Below are 25,623 nucleotides of genomic sequence, written 5' to 3' on the forward strand. Positions count from 1 at the left end.
CGTGATTTGTTAGTTCTGTTAAGCCCAGTTAGAAGAAAACATGTATCATCATCAATTCATATATTTTTGACAGTTGGTATGGAGATTTGGATTGAATTAAGAATATGATTTTCATAGTGTCGGTTTTTTAACTCAGTTTTGACAGTTTGGAGTTTATAAATTCAGATTCTTTGAAATAACAGAAGTAATGGGCTTCGTCTGTATTTATATTCTGTTTTAGACAATATTGGTTCTGGCTCGCATTTGTTATTATTTTTTTTGATGTTTTATTAAGATAATTTGTGTGAATAAGCCATTTTAAGACAATTTTTTTCTTTTGATCTTAGTTTAAAACAGTTTGTCCTAATTTGTGTACTGACTTTAATTTGTGTGTATTAGATTATTAAATGTGTTATATATAGATATATGTTGGTTTCTAGGTGTGGATTTGGGATGGATGTTAGTGTCATACTCTAAAGATTTGTTCGGATCATATTTTCATGAATTGAATGATTTATATTATTGGATTCGTTGAGTACATCGTTTGCATAAAAAATCAAGTTAATGGAATAAATATAGACTCATGATCAAACTCCACTTTTTAAAAAAATTATCAAAATCATATTAACTATTTATTTTTTAAAAACATAAACATAATCTTATTATAAATTATAAATATATAATTAATCTGAATTATTTAATGGATCTACTATGCACTCATGTACAGCACCAATCCCAAATTCGTGTAGGTGTATGTTAAGTGTGTGAGAATAATCCAAGACACATATTACACAGTGTGTGTGAATCCAAGACACATACATTATTATTATTATTATTATTATTATTATTATTATTATTATTATTATTATTATTATTATTATTATTATAGTTGGGTTTTGATTGTTGTGAAATAGGATGATGAGTGACCATAAGGTGGAGAAGTTCTCTGTGGATTTTCATGGACCCAAAGACAGTAAATCATTTATACCCATCTCTGATTTTATTTATTTTTTTTTTTATTTTTGAATAAGGCAGAATGGTTCTTTTTTATTTTTAATTTTACATTTTGTTTGAATGGCCGAGATTTTTTTATTTTATATTTTTTGAATATGGGAGAACGGTTTTTTTTTTGAAATTTATTTTTAATTTTACATTTCATTTGAATTTTCCTGTTTAAGTCATTTTATATTTGAATTTTACATTTTACATTTTCCCTTATTATATAAATTCAAAAACCCTCTTCACTTGACAATATGTTAAACGTTTTTTTATTTTATTTTACTGTCTTTCTTGAATTTTCTTTCTTTTGGGTCAAAAAATTAACTTTTTGTTGAAGTTTTTATTGCCTAAGTTGCAATACATTTGCATAAGTTTTTCCCTGAATGACCTTATCTTTCTTTTTTTTTTTCTTTCTTTTTGGGCCCATGATTTTATTATTGGTATTTATTGCAGAGGTGCAATTTTTTAATGGACCTATTTTGAATGAAGTAACTTTCCATACATTTTGGTGATTTTTTATTATAGAGCCAATGCAAATAATGCTTATTTTGAATTTTGTCTGGGAACATTTTGTTTTGCTCTGAAGTCTGTTGTGTAGTGTTCTGCTTTGCTTAATTTGATGGAAGGGTTGTGATGCTGAGATAGTGGCATATGGTTGTGTTCAAGAAATACTGTATGAAGTTCTGACATAGTTGATTCTTATGCTATGAATGAGAATATACAAATGAAGCATTGATTTTGATGATTATCAATGTTTGTATGCATATTTTTGTACATGGTGCAGCTCAATTCTACAATATTTCGTGTATTTAGAACTAGAAAGACAGGCCCGAATAGTTGTCCTGAAAAATGTATTAGGTCCGAGAGAAGGTTGAGAATTAGAAGAAGTAGAAAGTGATTAAGCATAATATTATATTGTGAATTCAATAGTTTTAAACTGCACTTATCGTCAGATGATTATGTAATAGGAAAATAAAGGGCTGTTATCACTGTGGGCATTTTGGGGGATATGTTGGGTGTTTAGTTCTGTCATTGCAGTAATCATACTACATATAATTGTGCTTTATGACTTGATGTCTTCTTTCTTGGTCAGGAGACAGTTGCCAGTAATTCTTTTCATTCCACCAGAACTTGGAAGAATTGCATGATTTTCTGTGAGAGCTGTCATAGGGGCATCCGTCAATGGCAAAGCCCCGGAAGTGACTTATAAACGATGCATGAGCCCAAATGATTTTAGTTTTTCCACCATTCGTGGCCCAACTATCTCTGTCCCATATAGTTGCCATTAGTTGCATTGGTTCTGTTAGGAAGCCAACTCCATCGCGTCTGTTGTTCTTGAAAACTCGAATGGGATATTCATCAACAAAATAAATGTTGGGGGGAAAGACGATTAACAAAATAAGTTAGAACTCTAACAGATTGTGATTTAAGGAGTGTGATATCATTTTAAATTTCGATGTTTTTGTTGTTTTCAAAAACAAAAATAATGGAAAGTTTGAAAATATCAAAATAAATGAATAAATATATTTCATCTTTGTGTAGACATATTTAAAAGACAATTTAAAAATGTTTCCTTTAAACAGGGTATTTAAAATTTTCAGATATAATGATTTTATTTCTTTTGAAAATAGCTAGCTTTCAGAAGCAATTTGTGGAATAAGTTTATTTTTCAAATTGGAATGCGTTTAGGTAGTTGCCTTACACTGTTTGATGTTGGTTCCATAGGATTTTGTAAGTATGGAAGTCCGCGGTTGGATCAAACCATACATGGATCTTTTGTTCTCTACCCCCTTTTCCTTTTACAAAGACATTCGTCTAGACTCCGATGGGCTTCCCTTTTCTGTTGCCCAAGAACTCAAAATCCAATTCATTATCTTCCGATTTCAACTGCCAAAAGAAAGAAAAAAAAAAAGATTTACATTATGTTATCATAGACACCTTTTTAGCAGGAGTTTCTTGCACTGGATCGGCTTTTTTTTTTTTTTTTGTTAGTGATAACCTATACCAAGGAGCACGAATATATATGTAAATGTGAACTTAATGGAAGGCTGTTACGACTCCTCTAGAGTCATTGACTGGTAGCTTAATGTTCATATGGATGAACCCGAAAGTATAATTCAACTTGGATTTAATTCTAGATCCTGGTTGGTGAACAAACATCATTGTCACAAAGAATAAATCTTGGCTCTTTAGATTATAGCTTGGTTAACAGCTAAAATTTGAACACACTTTCGAAATGTGCTATGAACTAAGACACAATCTATTTGTCACAAAGAATAAATCTTGGCTCTTTAGATTATAGCTTGGTTACCACTGAGTTGTACACTGAAGTGCAGTTTCTCTTTTCTTTTTTTTTATTGATTATTATTTATATTTTAATATTTTTTGATATTTTTTTTATAAAAGTGTGTTCGAACAAATTTATGTGCACCTCTACTAATTTCAGGACCCTGAAATTAACGACCGAGATATTTGGCCTTTGTGGGATTCGACTATGCAACCTCTTAGGTGGTAAGCCCTCTGGTTGCCTCTCCTTTAACTCTGCGACCATCTTGGGTAGTAAGTCCTTTAGTTGTCCCTCCTTAAATTTGGAAAATGCACTCTATTTAGTTTAAAATTTTAAAAAACAATTTATTTATGTTTAGTAAACAATTTATTTATCTCTCTGGCCAAGGCACCCATAGCCTGCTGACCTACTGGCTCAACCACGTTGGCCTGACCAACCCCCTCCTGCACTGCCGGAATCTCACCCGATAACGGTGCTTCCTGCCTCGCAGGTCTACCACGCCTAGCACCTCTTCCTCGTCCTGACATCCTAATAAAGGCAACATAGAACGTTAGCACATTCATAAATGTGCCGAAACTAAACACTCACGTCCTAATGCATGGACAACTGTAATTCACTCCACATAAACACATAAACACATAAGCACTTACGAATTTCATTTCCGGATAATGATAGTCCCGAGACGTTACTAGAGTTCCGGTTAGAAACAGCATTGATCAAGTGCTTTTCCAACAAGACTCCCAGAAACTCAAGGATCCAATCAACATCCCAGAAATTAAATCCCATACCCACATAGTCACATAAGCATGTTATCAATTAAGCACATAGCATATGATACTACATCTAAGTCTCTACCAAGCGAGACAAACCCATTGTGATACTAATCACTTCCCACGTACCCAAAGTATTCGAACCCGGTACGCTCTGATACCAAGTTGTAACGCCCTCAAAATAATAACATTAAACCCATCAAACAAGGAATGCATTTGCATATAAACTAACCACATTCCTTTATTCCTTAGAGTTTCATTACATAAGTATTACATGTTAACATCATAACAAAATGCCCTACAGGCTTACAGCTTTCCAAGTTAACACTTGGTTACAACAAAAGAGTACTAACTCGTTTACACATTAAGCCCTAGGCTTGAAGTTACATGTAATACATCAAAAGTTAAGCGACAAAAGTATGTCCGCCACTAGCCTCCCAGCTATGTCCTTGGAGGTGGCATGCTTCCTGCACCTGAAAATGATATTCCCATATAGGGTGAGCCACAGCCCAGTAGAAATACACTAAACCAACCATGGACAATGACTAAAATATTAGCAATTGATAGATGGTCAACACTGATACAATCACATAAATCACATATTTATGTCTTACAACTTATGAGTCTAAGTTACCTTTCATTTTCCCTTTTTCAACAGATAAGCATGCTAGCTCTATCAACATTTCCACAGATATGTATAAAAACTATATCTCACATTCAGATAAGCATAAAAGCTATATCCACATTCTCAACAGATATGTATAACAACAATATCCCACATTCACAGATAAGCATATAAGCTATATCCACACTTCACAAAGATAAGCATATGAGCTCTATCTTCACTTCTCTAGACAAGCATATGAGCTGTGTCTACGGAGTTCATCCCCTATCTCCTCCCAATACTTATCCGGTTTAGAGGTACATCCCCTATCTTCCCCTAAACCGCGGAGTACATTCCCTATCTCCTCCTCTACACATAACGTATACAAACACAATGGTTCTATATACAATCACCCAATACATACAATTAATGTATTCTATCAACCGTCAAGTTCCATGACACATTTCATTGATTAGTTTCAGTTTACCTAATCATCATGCATTGTCTACAACAATCACGACTATCCTCCACCGATAGCCCAAAGCAGTTATTTCTAAACAGAAAATAAATGCACAATGGATATTCAATCAACATTACATTTTCTCATTCTTCTCAATTAATTATCCCAATTAATTAGACAATGTAATTAGGTCAATTCCCATAATTAACATTTCAACCCTTAGGTCCCATTTTCATCAATGATTCAACAATCATTCCATTTTTTTATGCCAAACATGCATCTAGGTTTATTATGAATAAAACCCCAACTTTTGTAAAATTACACAAAAGCCCCAAACTTTCACAAAATTACCAAACCAAGCCCAACATCTCAAAATACTAAAATTTAAAGACAAAACCCATAGAGAGGAGTAGGATATCCCTACCTCAAATTCGGAGTCCCAAAGGAGAAGACGACAAAACCCAACGTGCTCCAAAACCCGAGATTTTCAGATTAAAATGAAGCCCTCGACGATCAACAACTTTTTTGTAAAGGCCAAAGATGAGCAAACCACTCTTACTAGATCAAAACCTAGAGAGAAGGTAGATTCTAGAGTGAGAGGCTCAACAATGGTGATTTTGGAAAAGTAAGAGAGAGAAGAGAAAGAAAAAAGTGATATGAAAAGTCACAATTTCGGGACTTTAACCCAGGTCTCCGCTCGAGCGTAAACCACCCCGCTCGAGCGGCCACTCACAGACTTCCGCTCGAGCGGCCAAACTCCCGCTCGAGCTCAGAATGCACTCGCCCAGCACTTTTGCAGAACCAGGCCTCCGCTCGAGCTTCCAACTCTACGCTCGAGCGGCACTCAGACAACCCCGCTCGAGCGGCCAATACCACGCTTGGGCGTACAACGCTGCACAGGAAAATACTGAATGGGTGTAATCTCCGCTCGAGCGCCAAAACCCCCGCTCGAGCGTACAGGCCAAAACCTGGGCAACTAGTTTTGGTTTCTAAACTCAACCAACCTGTAACAAATCCGCCCAACACATCCTATAACTCAAATACGAAGTAAAAATGATGTAAACAAAATAATAAACAACCACCAATCATCCACGGACACATGTCCGGATCACTGTACAACAAGGGTAAACCCGGGATCGCTATAGATTATGCATTATTGATTTGTTAATATACCCTTGGTTAAGGGCAAGGGCGTATTAGCACAAGGTTGGACAATTAGGTTGTGGCATGTGACGTGTAGAATGTTCATTCGTGAGCCAACCAGTGTGGTTTGATGCTTTGATCACATGAATCTCAGTTGTGCGAGTGCCTTGTTTGTGATAACGGCCTATTTTGAGAAGTGGGTTAAAAGTCACTTCTCAATTTTTAATCCACTTCCCTTTCTTACAAAAAAGTCAAAAAATAGTTTTTAACCATCTTTTCAAAACACCCCAACATATAGTCTTAATTGTGAAGGTTTTTTTTTTAGCAATTTTAATAACACAACCAATGCTTTTTAACCGGTGAAGTCTCCCATGCTATAGTAAATGACTATAATTACCATCTTTAACCAAGTTGTAAAATTTGAAGATCATGAAATGATTAACTTAAGATAGAGATCATATTGCATGATGATAGACTTGAATTACATTTAGCTTTACCATAGTTGATAATCATCTCAAAAGCTCTTTCCACTGCTAGATGATTGGTCTGTGTACAGTTAGAAACCATACAAAATTATATATTTTTGATATAGGATGTGAACTATTACAATACAATTAGGTAGTTATAGCGACCCCGGTCTTTTCCCATTTAATTATTGTATCCGGACTATTCCGTAGATTCTGTCATTGTATAATGGTTGTTGTTGTTATTCTTTATTTTTTCTCATTTGGAATTATAGGATGTGTTGGGCAGGTTTGTTTCAGGTTGGTTGGGTTTAGAAACCAAGAGTTGCTGTCCAGGTTTTTGGTTCTTCGCTCGAGCGAGGAGTTGTTCGCTCGAGCGAGAGGTAGTGTTTGTTTTGGACCTGTAGCTGTGCATTCTTGGCTCGAGCGAGCTTTTCTTCGCTCGAGCGAGTTAGTTCATCCTTCGCTCGAGCTATAGTTCCTTCGCTCGAGCGTGTGTCTGGGTTCAGACCTGAGGGTTTGAGTTCTTCGCTCGACCGAGCTTTCTTTCGCTCGAGCGAGCATTTGAGTTGTTGGCTCGAGCAAGGCTTCCTTGGCTCGAGCGTAGTTTCTCTGTGTCTGGTCGCTCGAGCGACCAAGTCTTCGCTCGAGCGAGCCTGTCCAGTTTATATACACAGCAGTGGGATTTGATCAGTCTTTTTCATTTTCTTTTGATTCCAAACCCTAGGTCCGATCGACTTCTCTCTCTCCCTACTCACCTTCTTTCTTAGATTTGATCCACTTAGGGTGTGTTTCTACCCTAGATCCTTCATTAAAAAGATAGAGTGAGGCAAGGGCTACCATTTAATCTGAGCATTTGGCGATTTGGAGCACTTTGGTATTTGGGCACTCATCTCTTTCTTCACCTTTTGGGTTGTTTTCTTTGAGGTAGGGATTTCCTACTCCATTTTATAGGTTATGTTCTAAGTTTTGGTATTTTAATATGTTGGGAATACTTTGGTAAATTTTGGGAAAAACCTTAGTTGAATTATTGAATTGATTTGTATAAGTAATTCATGGAATTGGGAAAAGATGGTTAAATTCATGGAATTGGGGAATTCATTGATTAAATGGCATAATTGGATAATTTGAATCATTTGTCTATTGAATTGTGGACATAGTTATTTTCAGTTTAGAAATAACTGTTTTGGGCTATCGGTGGAGGATAGTCATGATTGTTGTAGACATTGCATGTGGATTAGGAATAACTGGAACTAATCACATTGGTTAAGTCATTAATTTTGACTGTGGCATTGATACAGAAAATATGTGTATTGATTGAGCATTGCATTTGCATACATTGTTTGTGTGTGGGAGGAGATAGGGGATGTACTCCACGGTTTAGGGGAAGATAGGGGATGGACCTCTAAACCGGATTTTGTTTGGGAGGAGATAGGGGATGGACTCCATTAGCATCACTTTTATGTGTGCTTATTTATATAGAAGTGTTTTATTGATACAGCACTAAAATGTGTATCAATCTGGAAGTATGAAGTGTTTGATTTGAGCTTGAGTCTCATTTGTTTGTTGATATTGGAAGGATGTGAATATGATATATGTGATTTACTGTTGTAAGTTTGGCCAGGTTCTGAGCCATGTTGATAAATTTGGAAAGTAAAACATATCTTAGACAATAGTGTCATGAGACTGTAAAATAAAGTAATTGATTATCTTGGTTAACCATCTGTTGAATGCTATTGCTTTATTCATTGCTTATATGTGGTTTAGTATATTTCTACTGGGCTGTGGCTCACCCTTTATGGGAACATCATTTTCAGGTCCAGGCGATAAACTACCTCCAAGGAATTAGCTTGGGAGGGTTTGGCTTCTGGATTGAAGAAGACTACTTTTAGTTAACTGTCTTAAATAATTAGTACATGTAAACATTCAAGCCTAGGGCTTTTCTTGTATTGAGTTAGAACTCATATTTTTGTATCCAAGTGTTGGCTTGGGAAGATGTAAGCCTGTAGGGCATTTTATTCGATGATACATGTAATGCTTTATTTTGTAATACTCTGATGAATGAATTAATAGATTGTCATCTTTAAATAATGAATGTCAATGATATATATAATGGGTTAATTTTGAGGGCGTTACAGTAGTACTATACAAATAAAATTTATATAATATTTTTATTTAAAATGATGCGACAGTCTTAACACCTATTGTTTTAATATAATTACCACCTCTAGAATATAATTACCACAATATTCAGTATATAAGTTTGTATACATGTAAATATTTTGGGCAGGGCTTCCCTTCTGTTTAGGTTTGTGGAGTTTATTATGTTTTGATGATTTTCATTTTGTTAGAATCTTTATGTTTATTATCAACATATAACAAATAAAAAAAATTAATTGATCTGATAATTATAATATATTTAATTTGTCAAAAAAAAAAGTGTATGATCTATTATTCAAATATACTTGTCGTTTATTTATTATTAGACAAATGTAATAAATTAAACATGATACGATTATCAAATTAATCTAAAAAAAAATTTAAATAATATACACAAAAAATTTCATAAAATAAAGAATTTTGATGAAACAGAACCTATCTTTTCATGTGAAGCTTTTTTGTTTTTCTTATGTCTTTTAGCCTTTTATCAGCATCAGTGCCAATCAGACACTATTATGGACTTTTTGCCTTTGAGAGAGAGAGAGAGAAGAAAAAGAAGAAACAAAAACTCACGGGGTTTTTTCAACCTCTTTGGCTTTTTCCATACAATGTGCCGTTTTGGCAAATATACAAAAAGGCAGCATTTTTCAATACCTTCCCAAAACGTCAACCTTCCCAAAATGCTGATATTCCCATTTGGGAAGAGGACTCTCATGTGATTGATCTTTTCAGATTGTTTTCCTTGAAGTGTCAACTTGATAGCCGAAATTTAAAAAGAAAAATTATGTGCATAATTAATTACATGAAAAAATAATTTCTAGTGTTAAAAAATTTTATGTTGAAACAAACGGAGGTTAAAAAGAAATACATTTACTCCAGTTAGGTATTGTGTTGTTAGGTGTCAGTTTGTTGGGCCTATCTGGAAATCAATTTTGTTAATTTCGAATCATTCATCTTATAACATTTACTGAATATACTATCTATATAAAAAATTAAGATAATTCTAAGAATTAGGTAGTATCTGATCATCTTAATTTTTTAACTAGATATTTTGCTCAAGTAGTTCTCTCAAGCTAGTAATTGATATTATCAAGGTGGAGCCACCAAACTCAACAACAGCATGCCCAGCTAGAGAGAACCCATTTCGAACTCAAAAATAAAAAAAAAATAAAAAAAATAATTTATTAGATAGGTCTGCCTCATATTTTACATGATATGTTCTTACAATTCTATTAGTTATAGATCCATTATTTCTTATTTTTTTCCCTATATATTATATAAAACAACCAATATAATTGGAAGGGCACACAGTTTAATTGGAATTCTTGAAAGACAGGATAATTTTTCCAAAAATAAATGTTAGTTAATTGGTTTTTACACTAAATTGCTATTCTAACTCGAAAGTTAAATCCACTTTTAAAAAAAATAAATTTAAAAAATAGGTTTACATATCATTTTCTATACAATTTTCATTTCAAAATAGTAATTATTTATTGCTTTTGTTTATGGATTATATAGTTCTTTAAGAGGAGCTCATTACACTCTACTATGGATTGCCGATTTTCATTCGATCAAGGCCCAGAAAAGCCACCGACATCAGTAATCTTTGGTCCAGAGTACATGGCCACCAATGTCTATCAACATTGCCAAACAGAGGTCAGTGTTTAAGGCAATTTAATGCCGTCGAGTAATTAAAGTTATAAAATCCAAAAATTAATGCAGACGTAACTGAATTAGATTATTTTGCACAAATTCTGCTCTCCTATAGTGGACCCTACACCTAAAGTGAATCTACACAATATATTATTTTTTTGATATTTTTCTGTGTTTAATTTTTTAATTTATAACATTATTAAAAAAGTTTCACATAAAACTGCACCCAAAAAGAGTTTAAGTGATATTTTTGTAACTAAACTATTTTAATGGGCATTTTGTATTTTTGTAAGAAGGTGATAAAAAAAAAAAAAGAAAAACCATATCATATTATTTTAGATGAAATTACTTTAAAAGTTAAAATAAAATGACTTTCACATAGTTTTCATATGAAACAAAGTGAAAAGGTTATCTAAAAAATCATTTTCTCAAATATATATATTTTTACACTAAACACGCAGAATATACAACTCAAATTAATAAATACATGTGAGAATCATTTTCTTTTTGTTTAAAAAAAATTACGCCCAATTTAATCCGCATCTAATGTAGATTAAATCCAAATGTGTAAATTACAAATACACTTCCTGAGATTTGATTAAAATATGAATCACCCCTTGTGGTTTTAGAAATTACATTTCACCCCCTGAGATTTCTAATTTTACAACAAATCACCCATTTTATTAATAAATCATTAAATAAATTAACAATTTTTAATGATGTTAGAAATATGTTTCAATTAGTAATTTAGGTAATTTTATTATTGTATAGGAGAGCAATTATGAATTTCATGTTTTTAGTTAATTCTGTTAAATAAAAAATACTAACAAGGAGGTATTTATAATTTTCTAAATTACAGGAGCAATCTATATTTTAAGCAAATCTCAATGAGTGTATTTGTAAATTACCCGATTCTAAATTATATGCCTATTTCTATGCACTGTTCTTTGTCCCTTTTAATGTTATTAGTTCATACAGATACTTTTAGTGATATAAACAACCACATGAATCAATGAAATGTATATAAACTCAAAAAAAAAAAAAAAAAAAAAGGAATAGAAGGGAGTAAGTGGTCTTATTCGATTATATGGCAAAATGGAAAAGGTAAATTGAATTAAAGACCTAACCTTTGGTTAAAACAAATGCATTTATACTATTTTCCTAATTAGGTTATTCAATTTTTTTAATTGAATAACAATAAATATAAATAAATTTCTTAAAATTATTATTATATTTTTTTTTAATTTGATAAGAAGACAATGGTCATCTCAAATGCAAAATTTTCTTATAATAATGAGATTTGGGCCTAATTGGGTTGGGATTCATGCAGGACCTGGAATTAGCGAAGACGTTAGTGAGGCCCAACGGGATGTTCTTCGATGACGTGGCCAAGGAATCGCTTCTAACAGAAGCAAGATACGGGTCGGTGAGTCGGGTTTACATAGTGTGCGAAGAAGACCAACTTATGAAGCCCGAATTCCAGAGATGGATTATTCAGAACAGCCCACCTGATGAAGTCAAGTCCATTGCAAATGCTGACCACATGATCATCCTATTGAAACCCAAGGAGCTTTGCCTCTGTTTGCAGGAGATTTCTCAGAAATATCATTGATTTTACTTGAGTGTTTTAATAGATTAAGCTCTATTTGGTAATCTCTAAATAAACAGTTTTTTTTAATTATAAAATAGTCAAAAGTTAAAAAGTCTATTGGTTTGTTCAGTTATAATTTTAAAACAAGTTTTTCATTAAAAAATAATAAATTTGAGAATGTTAGCAGCTAAAAAATGACTTCATTATTAATATTTTTAAAAACTTCACTGTGTCCCTTTACTTATACTGTATTAATGATTGTAATATGGTAATTTTCTTTTTATCAAAAAGCAAAACTTTGGAAAAATTCATAAAGAACTTTTTTTCTTAACCAAAAAATAATTTTTGTAACAATTACCTAACAGCCTTTTAAAACTGTGATAAAATTGAAAATCAAAAAATTATTTTAAAAAAAAAATTGTTGAAGTTCACCAAAATTGAGGAAAAAAGTAACAGTAGCTGGTTTATATGATGATTAGGCTGTGTGCATCACTGAGATTGTAAAATTATTTTCAATTTTTTTTTTATCAGTAAAATAAAGATTATATTGATGAAAAGTGAAATACAAAGTATATTACAGCAAATATCATTAAAGTAAGATGAGTGCAAAAATGTCGCAGTGAGTAAGATCATCTCATTTGTTCTTGCTAGTTTGCCAATTTGTTAAAGATGCATTTAAGCCTCCGTTTGGAGAGTGGGTTGGCTTTTTGACTTTTTTGACTATTTTAGCCTGGGTTAAAAAGCTTGGTTTGTGAAGGATTTTTTTAGCTTTTTAAGCTTTTTTTTTTAGAGAAGAGTATAATGATTATGGGTTAGATGTGATGTTTTGTTTGTTGTGGATAAAATAGCCTATTTTGTCTTTTATGGCTATTTTAGCTACAAACCAACTTGCAAACACCATCAATTATTTTTAATTGACTAGTTCAAAAAATGTGAAAGGAATTGAAAGTCTCAACCACCTCACCACTCCATGCACCGTAACCATCATCATCACTAACATCAACACTAATGCAATCATTAATATATTAATCTCAAATTTGTAAATCAAAAAAATATTTCTTATGAAAAATATTCTTTTTTGTTGAAATGAACAGAAAGGAATAAATCCAACTTAATAAAACAGATAAAGTAGAAATAAAAGTTAAGTGGGAGGCACTTTAAATGTAGTTTACAATGATATACATAAGCACCTTACCATACTAATTGCGACAAAGTTTTTCCGGCATTTACTCAAGCACAAAAGGAAACCATACTGCCACACAAACCCAACATCACCAGGACCATTGCCACACACACCAATTGAGGTACCGAAACAGAGAAAAAAACATAATGTCAACCCTGGGTTGGGATAACAAGAAGAGGTTGGTTCCTTCTTCTGTAAGGTGCAATGCTAAACTTCTCCTCCATGTGCAAGTTCTCTAGTTCAATCCCACCTTCACTCTTCGAATCAAATAAGTTTATGAGCAAACCCAACACCACTAGAACCATTCTTATTGTCGCACACGAATTGAAGAACCAAAAAAGAAGGGGAAAAAAAAAATGCACATTGTCAACCCTGGACTGGAACAGCAAAAAGAGGTTGAGCCTTCTGTAAGATCATGCCAAACTTCTCCATATCCAAGTTCTCCGGTTTAATCCCACCATCAAGCTTCCAATCAAGCGAATTTAAGAGTGAACCCAACATCACTAAAATCATCCTTGTCGCCAATGGTAGACCGGGACATATTCTTCGACCTGCACCATATGGAATTAACTCAAAATTGCTGCCTCAGACATCAATGTCCGAGTCCAAGAACCTCTCCGGCATGAATGAGGTGGGGTTCGGCCAAATGCTTTGGTCATGACCAATAGTCCAGACGTTTACTAGCACTTGTGACCCTTTTGGGATTGTGTAGCCACAGACTTGCTCGTCTGAGTCAACTTTACGAGGAATTAAGAAGGAAACTATTGGGTGCATCCTGAAGGTTTCCTTAACAATTGCCATCAAGTAAGGTAGGCATGCAATATCCGATTCTGATATTGGTTTGCCTTTACCAACTATTTGTTCAGGCTTTCTTTAGAGTCTTTGGATTGCGTAAAAGCTCTATCATTGCCCACTCTAATGTATTTAAAGTTGTGTCTATCCCTGCTATAAATAAATCCTGTAACACAATTTTTGTACCAAGTCAGACTAAATAATTACTCAATTCAAATTCAATGTAATAAAAGTAAAGCAAATTATGATGGTAGTCCCTGTATTTTGGTTCTTGTGTCATTTTAGTCTTTGTAATTTCAATTAACTCGATTTTGATTAAGAATTTATCACTTTGTCTCAATTTAATCTAATTAATTCCAACTCTTAACGTTTTTTTTTTTTATATAGAAAATATGCATATAAATGTTATATGTCATATTTTAAAGGACAAAATTATAAACTTATTCAATTTAGTGAATTAATCTCAACAAATTTAGTGATAATTTTCTTTAAAAAAACATAAATAATATTATTAATTGGATTAAATTGATATAAAATTTAAAATAAAGAGTCAAAATTGACCCAATTAAAAACATAAATATTAAAATAACATAAAGAGATAAAATATTGTAGGGGGGTTTGAGATTAGGAAGATGATTAAAGAGGCAAAACTATGTTAATGGTTCAACAATGGTGGAATGATTGGAGAGTGAGTAGCTAGGTGAGGGTGAAGCAGGAAACTCAAACAGAAATGAATGTCAGTGCACAAATGGGCAAAATCTCCCCCAAGTTTCCAAAATTCTTCTTCTTGGACCTTGGGAAATGAGTCCTGTTTATATTCTTTTTCTTGGTACCAAGAGGACACCAAGTGGCCAAATAGAGAGAAGATAGCTGTCCCTAAGGATCACATAGAATATTCTGCTTTGAGCTACCAAGCTGAAGGTGCCACATGTTCCTGTGCATGTACCGTGTACTATTTGTTTGCCTCCGCAGCTACCTTTTTAAGCCTCAGTAAGTGTAGTTGCGATGGGAGTGTTTGGCGCTGCAACTCCCTTTTAAACCTCAGCAAAGTGCAGTTGCGGCGGGAGTGTTTGCCATTGCACTTGCCCTGTTAGCCCGAACCTCAGCAAATGCATTTGCAGTGGTAAACCTTACTGCTGCACTTGCCTTCTCAGTTCTATTTAGTCAGTACATGCATTCTTAGGACTTCATTAACCTGCTATCAACTATGTTCGTGTTCACCTTGGCGAAGCCTCCACCCTTAGCCACCTAACCACAAACTCCCCAGCTTCCCAGGGTGAAGGCCATAACTAAGCCTGCTATCAGCCATGTTGTGCCTTAGTACCAAGCCCAAGGGGGCTTCCTTGGTCCTGCCTGTGCGACTAAGGCATGTCCATGACTTGGGTTGTCACGACCCAAACCCGCCCCTGTAGGTTTAGCATCGTAACCGGCCAATAATCCTTGGATTACCGAAGGCCTCTGAACAGATAACAAAATTAAGGGGCTAACGGAAGCAAATACATAAATATAGTTGTCCAATGAGCTGTGCTGATTTATATAAACAAAGTATTTAAAACATTATATACATATTCAGAAGTCAATCATACATTATACCCACACACATCAAAGTATCTTAAGTACAACCAACAATATAACTAGTCAAATACACAAGTAACTGAAACTCATGACAAGTGACACATCTGGAACCTCTACGTGAGGTGCAATGGTTGGTTGACAACAGAACACAGTTCCAGACAAAAGCCTTCGGGCTCGAACTCCAGAATGCTCACCTATATACATATATATATATATAAACAATGAGCTAAAGCCCAGTGAATAACATTAAGGTAAAGGGATTAGTGAACGAAATCCGAACATGTCATAAGTACAAAACAGATCATAGCATAATCATTGTTGTATCAGAACATAATAATGGTACATCCCATAGAACACATCACAGAACGTCTTCCGACTAGAGTAATCGGTTCTGGATACTGATTAAACACATATCACCACAATGAAGTGGCTAACGAGATCTCGCAAACACATGAATGTCATGGACCCGCATTTTCATGCCGTCCCCCATGACTTGGGACTATCTATGGATGCCATAATAAATTTCAAATACGGAATATTCGTTCACAAAAATAGATATCATTTCAGAAAACATAGCTTATCACATTTCATTTGGAACATAATTCATATAAACGTATCTTTACGATAACGTTACTCACAGTGGTTCCAGTAAGCGGTCAATCAATCCTCGAGTCTTGACCTACAGTCACAAAATACATAACACAAGCATGTCTTATCATTACACATTCAAGTGGCCATTAAGGCTTAGCTTTCATTACATTGGTTCTTATTCTTTCTTTCACATTGCCTAACACACACACACTTGCATTCTCTTAACTTAGTACATTCTTTTCTTAGTGTGTTTCTAATCCATAACCTCGTTACTATGACTTAATTAAGGCTTAGGAATGCCTAAGATGCAACGAGGATGCCAAAACATGCCTTGGAACACTTGGTAAAATTTCTAAAAATAAGGTCCTCGCTCGAGCGGACCTGTAAAATGTGACTGGTCGCTCGAGCGCACATTACTTTGCTCGAGCGATCTGTAAAAGATATGAAACTTTTGGGAGCTTGCAATTCACGCTCGAGCGGACTTTTGGTCGCTTGAGCGGAGTGCACGCACTCAGAGTGGTCGCTCGAGCGAGAACTCCCTCGCTCGAGTGTAGATGCAATTTTTGGAATTTCCAGATTGCACCTTCAAGCTCAAAACTCGAATTCAGCCATCCAAAACACCTCTTTTGGGCCCCAAAACTTGAGATAACATAGTAAACTTGTAAAGCATGATGAACTAAGGATTATTTCATGAAATCATAGCCCAAGAGTTTGTCAAAAACTCACAATTTCAACTTAAAACATGATGAATGCTTATGAACATAACATGCAAGGATTTTCTTGATCTTGAGCTTCTCAAAATATGATCAAATGCCACAAAACAACTTGAAACTTGATGATTCCTTTTAATGAAGATGAATTTCAAACATGCAAGAGAGAATTCTTGGAAATCATGCTCAATTTGAAAGAAAATGTACATGCATGCATGAATTGCAACTCAAATCTTCCTTCTAAGCTCAATATACACATTTAAACTCATAATCTTCATGTTAATAACTTAGATTCTTAAATGAGGGGTTGAATTCATACCTATAGTCTTGAATTAACTAGATTCTTGCACAAAATTGATGAACTCAAGCAAAGCCTTCAACTTCCACCTTTAATTTCTTCTTTCCTCACTCTAGAATGGAGTCTCTCCCTCTCTCTCTCTCTCTCTCTCTCTCTCTCTCTCTCTCTCTCCCTCTCTCTCCAATATACAAATCTCAGATTTTTCCACTAAGGGAATGAAAAGATGAGCTCAAAATGAGCTAAAGGGCTCCTATTTAAACCTATGATGCTATAATACATTAATTAAAACATTTGGCCAACCAAACACAACTTAATTAATCAGACTGAATCTCTTTTTAATAAAATTCACCATATGGTTCTAAAAATTCCTAATAACATATCGGTGTAGTCAATTTCGATTTCGAATGCCGATAAGGCTTTCAATTTCCATATTAAAGCGAAATTCCAGACAGATATTTTTATAAGTAACAGATAGAAGGCCAATTATCATGCAAATTGCATATTAATCCCATAATTCTTTTGATCCACTCAAATAACATCCTTAATTACCGATTAGTAGCTAATTATAGGTCGGGGTTATTACAGTCTCCCCACCTTAAAAAGTTTGGTCCTCCAAACTTGAGTTAACATATGCCAAAAGAAATGATGCCCATCAAAAATGTAACCTTAACTCTTTATAAAACAGAAGCATAACCATATTCATAAATACGCTCATGACCCAATCTCAACCTTAGCTTGTACAGAAACAGACTCATAAATCAGATACTGAGATTAGGGTTCGTATCAAAATGTAGTCTTATACACATTCAGATTTTAGTTAGGAATAGATTCAGATACATGTTTGTATTCATATTCTTGTCCAGATCATACATAGAAGTCACGAGTCTTGCTTAAACATATGTGGTGCATTTATTAGCACTAACTAAGCAGATACAAAACAGATGCAAACATAGCAGATATAGAACAAATACAGACACATGATGGTTATGAATAACCAGTTCTGTAAGGCCCCGGTGTCCCACATCGGGAATGGAGGGGGAGTTCCTGGGCTATAAAAGTAAAAACTTGGACCCTTATATAGCATCAAGGCCTTTTCCCAAGTGGTGAAATCCCTATTAGAACTCCCCAGTTAAGCGTGCTTAGGCTGGAGTAGTTCTAGGATGGGTGACCTACTGGGAAGGACAAATCCGTGCGGGCGTGGCCCAAAGCGGACAATATCGATGACGTGTAAAGGGTCGGGGCGTTACATTAAGCATCAGTGAGACTTTCTAGCCATAATCTGGCCAGGTAGTGCTAAGTGCTAACTGTGTTCTTGAGAGTGTAGACTTGCAAGGTTCTTGGAAGGCTACGATAGATATTAAAGCCCCCATTCATTTTGTGCAGATTTCATAAGTTCATACCTAGGACTCATCCTTAGATTCCTGTGTTTCCTAGATAAACTTGAGAAATGAGAAAACCAAATCAAAATTTTCTTTTACCAAGATGAAAGCCACGAAGTATTCAAGAGAACATGTAGTCACATTTTTGTGAAAAACTACCAGTTTTACATATACAAATGTAGAATATGGCACAAATCACTTACAAACCACATTTCGACAAACCAAACCAAACCAATCAATCAAACATGAAATTCCACGATAAAGAAAAAGTTTCGAGAGATCAATGACATACCAACAATCCAATATCGTCTCCTCATTCAGCTTCATCAATGCAAGGAAAAGTTGATAGGATTTTCTTTCAATAAGTTTGTTAGAAAGTTGTTTTTTTTTTTCATCTCCAAGATAGCACACCTTCAAGATCATTTGCAAGTCAAAACCAACCGTTGGACTGAGTAGTTTCTAACACAAAAATTTCTTATGCAGCTACTCTTGGAACTTTCATGCCAAATCCATGTTTTGCCTTCTGAACTCTGTTGAAAAATTTCTAGTTAAATGATGATTGAAAAAAGGCATTTAATATGTTCAAAGAAAAGTATCAACATTTTCATTTTCTATAGCATCGAGATGCAGAATTTTCACATGTAAAATCTAGTCATAGAATGAGCTTATATTAGAGAGATTTACAATTTTTTTAGCCACCAAACATCTTAATGGCCTACAGACAGATTTTGTATTGCCACGGTTTTTATCCAGGCAATTAAGTACACTACTGCCCATCTGAAAAAAAACAAAAAAAGTACATTACCAGCACTCCCTTACCAGGCATGATGTCTGAGTTCAAGCTTTACCATTATGTTATGCATACAGATCATTTAGAAAAATAACCGATACATCAATTGGCCAACTTCCAGTCCATCATGGTTACAGATAATTCATGGACCTTAAAAGGACGGCAATCACTTGATTAATTGCTTGCATTCCATGAACCAACCCTTCTCATACCCTTTCTTTGCCATCCAAAACGGCTAAGATAAACTGAGAAGCCAGCTTTCAAATTCAAACCTAAAGCAGTGCTTCTTTTAGTCATAGTTTCACATTCACTTCAGCAGACCTGTAATCTATTCTAGTCCACCTCCTAATGTTCAATGCACTTCAATCTGCATTTAACATCGTTCCTAGTATCTTACTCTATTTGCTAGTGACACCCAAAAAATTCCCAAGCCATGTCTTCCAAGTTAAGAAGCACGGACACAGACACACTAGTAAGGAAATTTTCAAAAAATATAGGACACGCCTCATGGGGGACACGTGAAAATATATAGTTATATAATCATTAGATGTCATACATAAGGATAAACAATTATTACATGGCATGTATATGAATATTGAATTCAAAAATAATAACAAAATTCAATGTAATACTAATTTAAAAGTCTAAAGGAGAAGAATATGTATAAATTTACATTTTTTTAATCATTAAATTTTAAGTTATTTTATTCAAACTTGTAATATGTTTCACGTACGTTTAAGCGATAGACACATGTTCCTCAAGTGTCATAAGTGTGTCTAGTTTCGAAAATTTTAAAAAATGGTAGGACATGTGTCTGGTAAGCATTGAGAAGTGTCCGATGAGTGTCATGTTAGTATTTGACATATCACAACACCTCCTTAAAAGTGTCAATGCTTCTTAGCTTCCAACAATTCTAGAGTTTTAAAGTTGTCCTGTAACCTCAAGTCACATGAATGGGTTACTAGCCATAATGGATAAGAAAAAATCTTTTTTTATTTTATTTTCCATGCAATTGATAAAAACATTCCACTAATTAAAATAAACAAAACTTCAAAAAGTGAGGCTTACGTCGAGGCAAGTTTGCCAAGGCTATCCAACTCTTCGCCAGAGTCCTCGTCCAAGACTCGTCTAGATATCTCAATTATGTAAGACTTGTCTTTAGTAGTTGGGAGCCCTCGACTACTTAGCAGATTCAAATCTCTTGGATGAAGCTCTCTTCCATTCACAAAGATACCTGTATTTCCACCGGCACAATTCTCCGGCATGGGATAATTGAATTCCTCAATAAATGGCTGCAAGAAAAATGATAATTTCATTAATTTAGTAGTACAAGCAATCACCAAATATCGTTGGACTATTTTTGCATCAGAATTAGTTGATCTTACAAGAATTATGCCGAGAAAAGGCCCACCCACCACACCCCAAAAACCAGCTCGGGAATCATATAGCGATCCCGGGTTTACCCTTGTTGTACAGTGATCCGGACATGTGTCCGTGGATGTTGGTAGTTGTTTATTATCTTGTTTGCATCCTTTTTACTTTGTATAGTGAGTTATAAGATGTGTTGGGCAGGTTTGTTACAGGTTGGTTGTGTTTGGGAGCCTAGTGTTGCTGCCCAGATTTTTGGACCTTCGCTCGAGCGAGGAGTTGGTCGCTCGAGCGAGAGTGAGGTTCGTGTCTGGTGGGTCGAGCCAGGGTGGCTTCGCTCGAGCTAGTGTTGCGTCTGGTTCTGGACCTGAGAGTTGCCTTTCTTGGCTCGAGCGAGCTTCCTTCGCTCGAGCGGTCTGGGTTTTTCTTCGCTCGATCGAGAACTTCTTGGCTCGAGCAAGAGTTTCTGTGTCTGGTCGCTCGAGCGACCAAGTCTTCGCTCGAGCGAGCGTGGTTTATATCAGCGGACAGTAGCGTTTTAAACATCACCTTTTCACTTCCTTTCTTTGATCAAACCCTTGATCCGAGACCCTCTCTCTCTAAACTTACATTCTCTCTAAGATTTGATCTCCCTAGAGTGTGAATCTAGCCTAGGGCCTTTGTTAAAAAGATAGAGGGCGCTGAGAGCTTTGATTTAATCTGAAAAAGTTTGGATTTGGAGCACGTTGATCTTCGAGTCTTCATCTCCTTTTTGGCTTAAACTTCGAGGTAGGGATATCCTACTCCTCTCTATGGATTTTGTCTTTAAATTTTAGTATTTTGAGATGTTGGGGTTGATTTGGTAATTTGGTAAAAGTTTGGGGCTTTTGTGCAATTTTACAAAAGTTGGGGTTTTAATCATAATAAACCTAGATGCATGATTGGAGTAGAGAAATGGAATAAATGTTGAATCATTGATGAAAATGGGACCTAAGGGTTGAATTGGTAATTATGGATAACAACCTAATTACATTGTTTAATTAATTGGGATAATTAATTGTGAGGAATGAGGAAATGAAATGTTGATTGTATATCCATTGTGCATTTATTTTCTGTATAGAAATAACTGCTTGGGGCTATCGGTGGAGGATAGTCGTGATTGTTGTAGACAATGCATGATGATTAGTCAAACTGAAACTAATCAATGGAATGTGTCATGGAACTTGACGGTTGATAGAATACATTAACTGTATGTATTGGGTGATTGTATATAGAACCAATGTGTTTATATACGTTATGTGTAGAGGAGGAGATAGGGGATGTACTCCGCGGTTTAGGGGAAGATAGGGGATGTACCTCTAAACCGGATAGTATTGGGAGAAGATAGGGGATGAACTCCGTAGACACAGCTCATATGCTTGTCTAGAGAAGTGAAGATAGAGCTTATATGCTTATCTTAGTAAAATGTGGATACAGCTTATATGCTTATCTGTGAATGTGGGATATTGTTGTTATACATATCTGTTGAGAATGTGGATATAGCTTTTATGGTTATCTGAATGTGAGATATAGTTTTTATACATATCTGTGGAAATGATGATAGAGCTAGCATGCTTATCTGTTGAAAAAGGGAAAATGAAAGGTAACTTAGACTCGTAAGTTGTATGACATAAATGTGTAATTTATGTGAATGTATCTGTGTTAGCCATCTATCAATTGCTAATCTTTTAGTCATTGTTCATGGTTGGTTTAGTGTATTTCTACTGGGCTGTGGCTCACCCTATATGGGAATATCATTTTCAGGTACAGGTAGCATGCCACCTCCAAGGACATAGCTGGGAGGCTAGAGGCGGGCATACTTTTGTCGCTTAACTTTTGATGTATTACATGTAACTTCAAGCCAAGGGCTTAATGTGTAAACGAGTTAGTACTCTTTTGTTGTAACCAAGTGTTAACTTGGAAAGCTGTAAGCCCGTAGGGCATTTTGTTATGATGTTAACATGTAATACTTATGTAATGGAACTCTAATGAATAAGGGAATGTGGTTAGTTTATATGTAAATGCATGTCTTATCTGATGGGTTTAATGTTGTTATTTTGAGGGCGTTACAAATCATACCAGATAAAGGCAATTATGAAAGGAAAAACCGTTAGTACATTCGGGAATGAGAAACAGATCAAACAGTTCTGTGGCAACACGGTAGCAAGAAAGAGAAAATAATTGTAGAAAACAAATATAAAGGAAGAGTGGTACTATTAACGCCCACCTTTCTTCTAAGAAGCCCCACTTCTTTCATATTTTTATTTTTATTACAATTTTATCCTAACACAAAATTCCATTTTGGTCCCTATCCTTAACCTCCCAAAACCCTAGCCCTCAACCACTACAACTCCAGCCAGTGCACTCCGATGACTCTCAGCTCATTCCCGCCGCCATTCTCCACCGCACACCACTCCCCAACCTCCCCCTGACCCTCATACACCACCCGCCACCCATCAGTCCATTCTCACCCACCACCACCATAGCCTAGCCCCATCTCCACCTGTGATTTCTCTCGATCAATCGATCGCGATTGCTTCTCTCTCTCTATCTCTCTCTCAATCAATCATAGATCGCAATCAAGATTTGCAACTTCTCTCTCTTTGTGGTTAGAGTTTCACATCGGGTGGGGGTTCAATGGTGGTGTTATGGGGATGTGAAACAGTCGGCGATGGTTGCGAAAGGTGCTGCAAGAGTTGGGCTACGAATTGGAAGCGGGTTAGGCTGATAATGGGGTTTTCAAAGGTGGAGGTGGCAAGGATTTCCGGAGAAGAGGGAGTGGTGGGTCTGTCGATGAAGTTGAGTAGTTTGCCAGAAGAGGGTGGGTTTCTGCCGGAGAAAGGGTTGGTGAAGGTTTGGGTTGCAAAGTAAGAGGGATACCTTGGGCATTATGGTGGGAATTCAAAATAAAAGAGGTGGAGAGTTATTTTAGTGGATGGAGGTTCAAAGAAGTGGGGGGTTCAAAAGAAAAGAGTGGGGCTATTAGCAGCACTCTAAAGGAAACATTCAAAATTTTATTTATGAAATTCATTTATAAGCCTGTTAATAGATGATCATATCCAAATTAGATGCAATTTTATGAATTGATTTTAATTCAATAATCCAATAACAAAGCAAAAAAACAGCTCAATAGTTGTCACTTACCTTACTTCCCCTTAAACCAACTTTTTGTTAAAACAAAATGGTAAAAAGAATTTATGAATTGTTCCAAGTGGCCACTTCCACACACACACACCCTCTAATTAAGGTCTCTAAGATTAGAGATCTTGGTTCAAGTATCAATGTTTGTTTATAACAGACTAGATCTGTGAACACCAAAATTAAGCCTATTAACTGAATCTAACGTATTTGGATGGATATCAAATACAACAGAAACCATGATTTTGAATAACAGTATCAGGATACTTATCAATACCCGAGATATAATCATATATTGACCGATAATATCAAAATCAAAAGATATATAGGTTTAATATTGGTATCAAAGGTCCAAAATCACGATATGTATTGGCCAATATTCAAAACCCTCATAGAAACCTCCAGCATTAAATTCACCAACACAATTATCATAATGAGTGGCGTGTTTTTTACAACTAAATGTAAATTTACACATTATTCTAAGATGGAAGTGTGGAACCAATTATATAATATGGAAAGAACCAGAATTGATCTTCAAGAACTTGTAATAGCATAGATGCAACCCCTTACCTCTCTGGCATTGGCATGCATGAATTTTTCTCACCCATATAGCACCACATAGCATAGATGAATAGACAAAATCTAAACCACACATGTTCAGAAACAAAATTACTGGATATGGTGCAAGAGAGTACATGCACTTACCAGTATTGTCCGGGATGGACTGGTCCAGATAGCTTTTCAGCCTTTTTTAGTATACGATCCGGTATAGGATGCCCATTAATTGTGACGCTAGTTGAGCTTTCCTCAATGGTTTGATTGGATCTTGAAAGGTCTTTGAAGCTCTTCTTCATAATACCTACAAAGAACGACTGACCCCTTTTGTTGAGTGCCGGTTGAATTTCATCTCTGCTCTTGTCCCCTGATTCTAGGGATGTCCCGGTATTTGAGTACTCATTGAATGACACCTCCATTTCAGTTGCCAAAGATGCATCTTTCAGAGAATTTTTCCGTGACGTATCCTTCTTTGGCTCCCCCTTTTCCTGCTCTGAATGTCCACTCTGATTTCCATTTCCTATTCGGTTCACTTTACGGTATATATTAGAGTAATCAAAATGATCTTGAAGGGTTGAACCGGCAGGTGGTGGAGATAGATTTGCTTTTGCTGGCAGCTCAGCAGATTTGGACTCCTCTCCTTGGGCATTCAAACCTTCAGGGCTATCCTCAACCTCAGGAGAATATGGAGATGACGAATGATGGCTTCTCATCTCTTCAGACTTGCTTGATCGGAAACCCATGCCCGTTGACGACAAAATCACTTCTCTATCCAATGACTGAAAATCATAACCCGAATTATCATAATCTTCAGAAGAAAAATTCATGCTAGGCTGATTTTCGTGCACGTGAGAATGCAAAGTACCACCACTAACTGTCACATTAGGGCTATCATCAACCATCTGGGGTATTTTCTTCGTCTCGGTATGAACAGAAACAAGTTTCTTGTTGACAACTGCAAAAAGAATGACCGTAGAGCACGAACCACATCGCACTTTCTTTTGATTTTTCTCCGTAAGCAAAATTTTCTTAGGCAGTTGCAGCAATTCAAAACAATTGCAACACGTAACAAATGGAGAACCACCGGCAACAGGGCGACAACGCCTTCCACTAGTG

The 25,623-nt window shown here is 35.4% G+C and overlaps 1 protein-coding gene and 2 pseudogenes across 2 annotated transcripts in view; 1 reads left to right on the forward strand and 2 right to left on the reverse strand.

Annotated features, from left to right (window-relative positions):
* Nucleotides 1–1,964: 1,964 nt before the first annotated feature.
* On the reverse strand, nt 1,965–9,581 carry LOC145791887 (xyloglucan endotransglucosylase/hydrolase protein 2-like; annotated as a pseudogene).
* Nucleotides 9,582–9,701: 120 nt separating this feature from the next.
* Nucleotides 9,702–25,623, forward strand: part of LOC114259893 (jasmonoyl--L-amino acid synthetase JAR4 pseudogene) — a 177,925-nt pseudogene continuing 162,003 nt past the window's right edge. Inside the window, exons 1-2 of the transcript XR_014331200.1 lie at nt 9,702–9,719; nt 10,396–10,522. The product of XR_014331200.1 is annotated as a jasmonoyl--L-amino acid synthetase JAR4 pseudogene (transcript). The remainder of the gene's footprint in view (nt 9,720–10,395; nt 10,523–25,623) is intronic.
* LOC145790381 (uncharacterized) lies at nt 20,493–25,604 on the reverse strand. The gene is made up of 3 exons (XM_082868113.1): nt 24,658–25,604; nt 23,959–23,968; nt 20,493–20,720 (listed from the first exon to the last, which is right to left on the reverse strand). The coding sequence occupies exons 1-3, from the start codon at nt 25,407–25,409 to the stop codon at nt 20,493–20,495; spliced, it is 990 nt and encodes a 329-aa protein (XP_082724239.1). The 5' UTR covers nt 25,410–25,604.

The sequence above is a fragment of the Camellia sinensis genome, chromosome 5 (genome assembly GCF_055761805.1).
Source record: "Camellia sinensis isolate YWXY chromosome 5, ASM5576180v1, whole genome shotgun sequence".
NCBI classification, from domain to species: domain Eukaryota; kingdom Viridiplantae; phylum Streptophyta; class Magnoliopsida; order Ericales; family Theaceae; genus Camellia; species Camellia sinensis.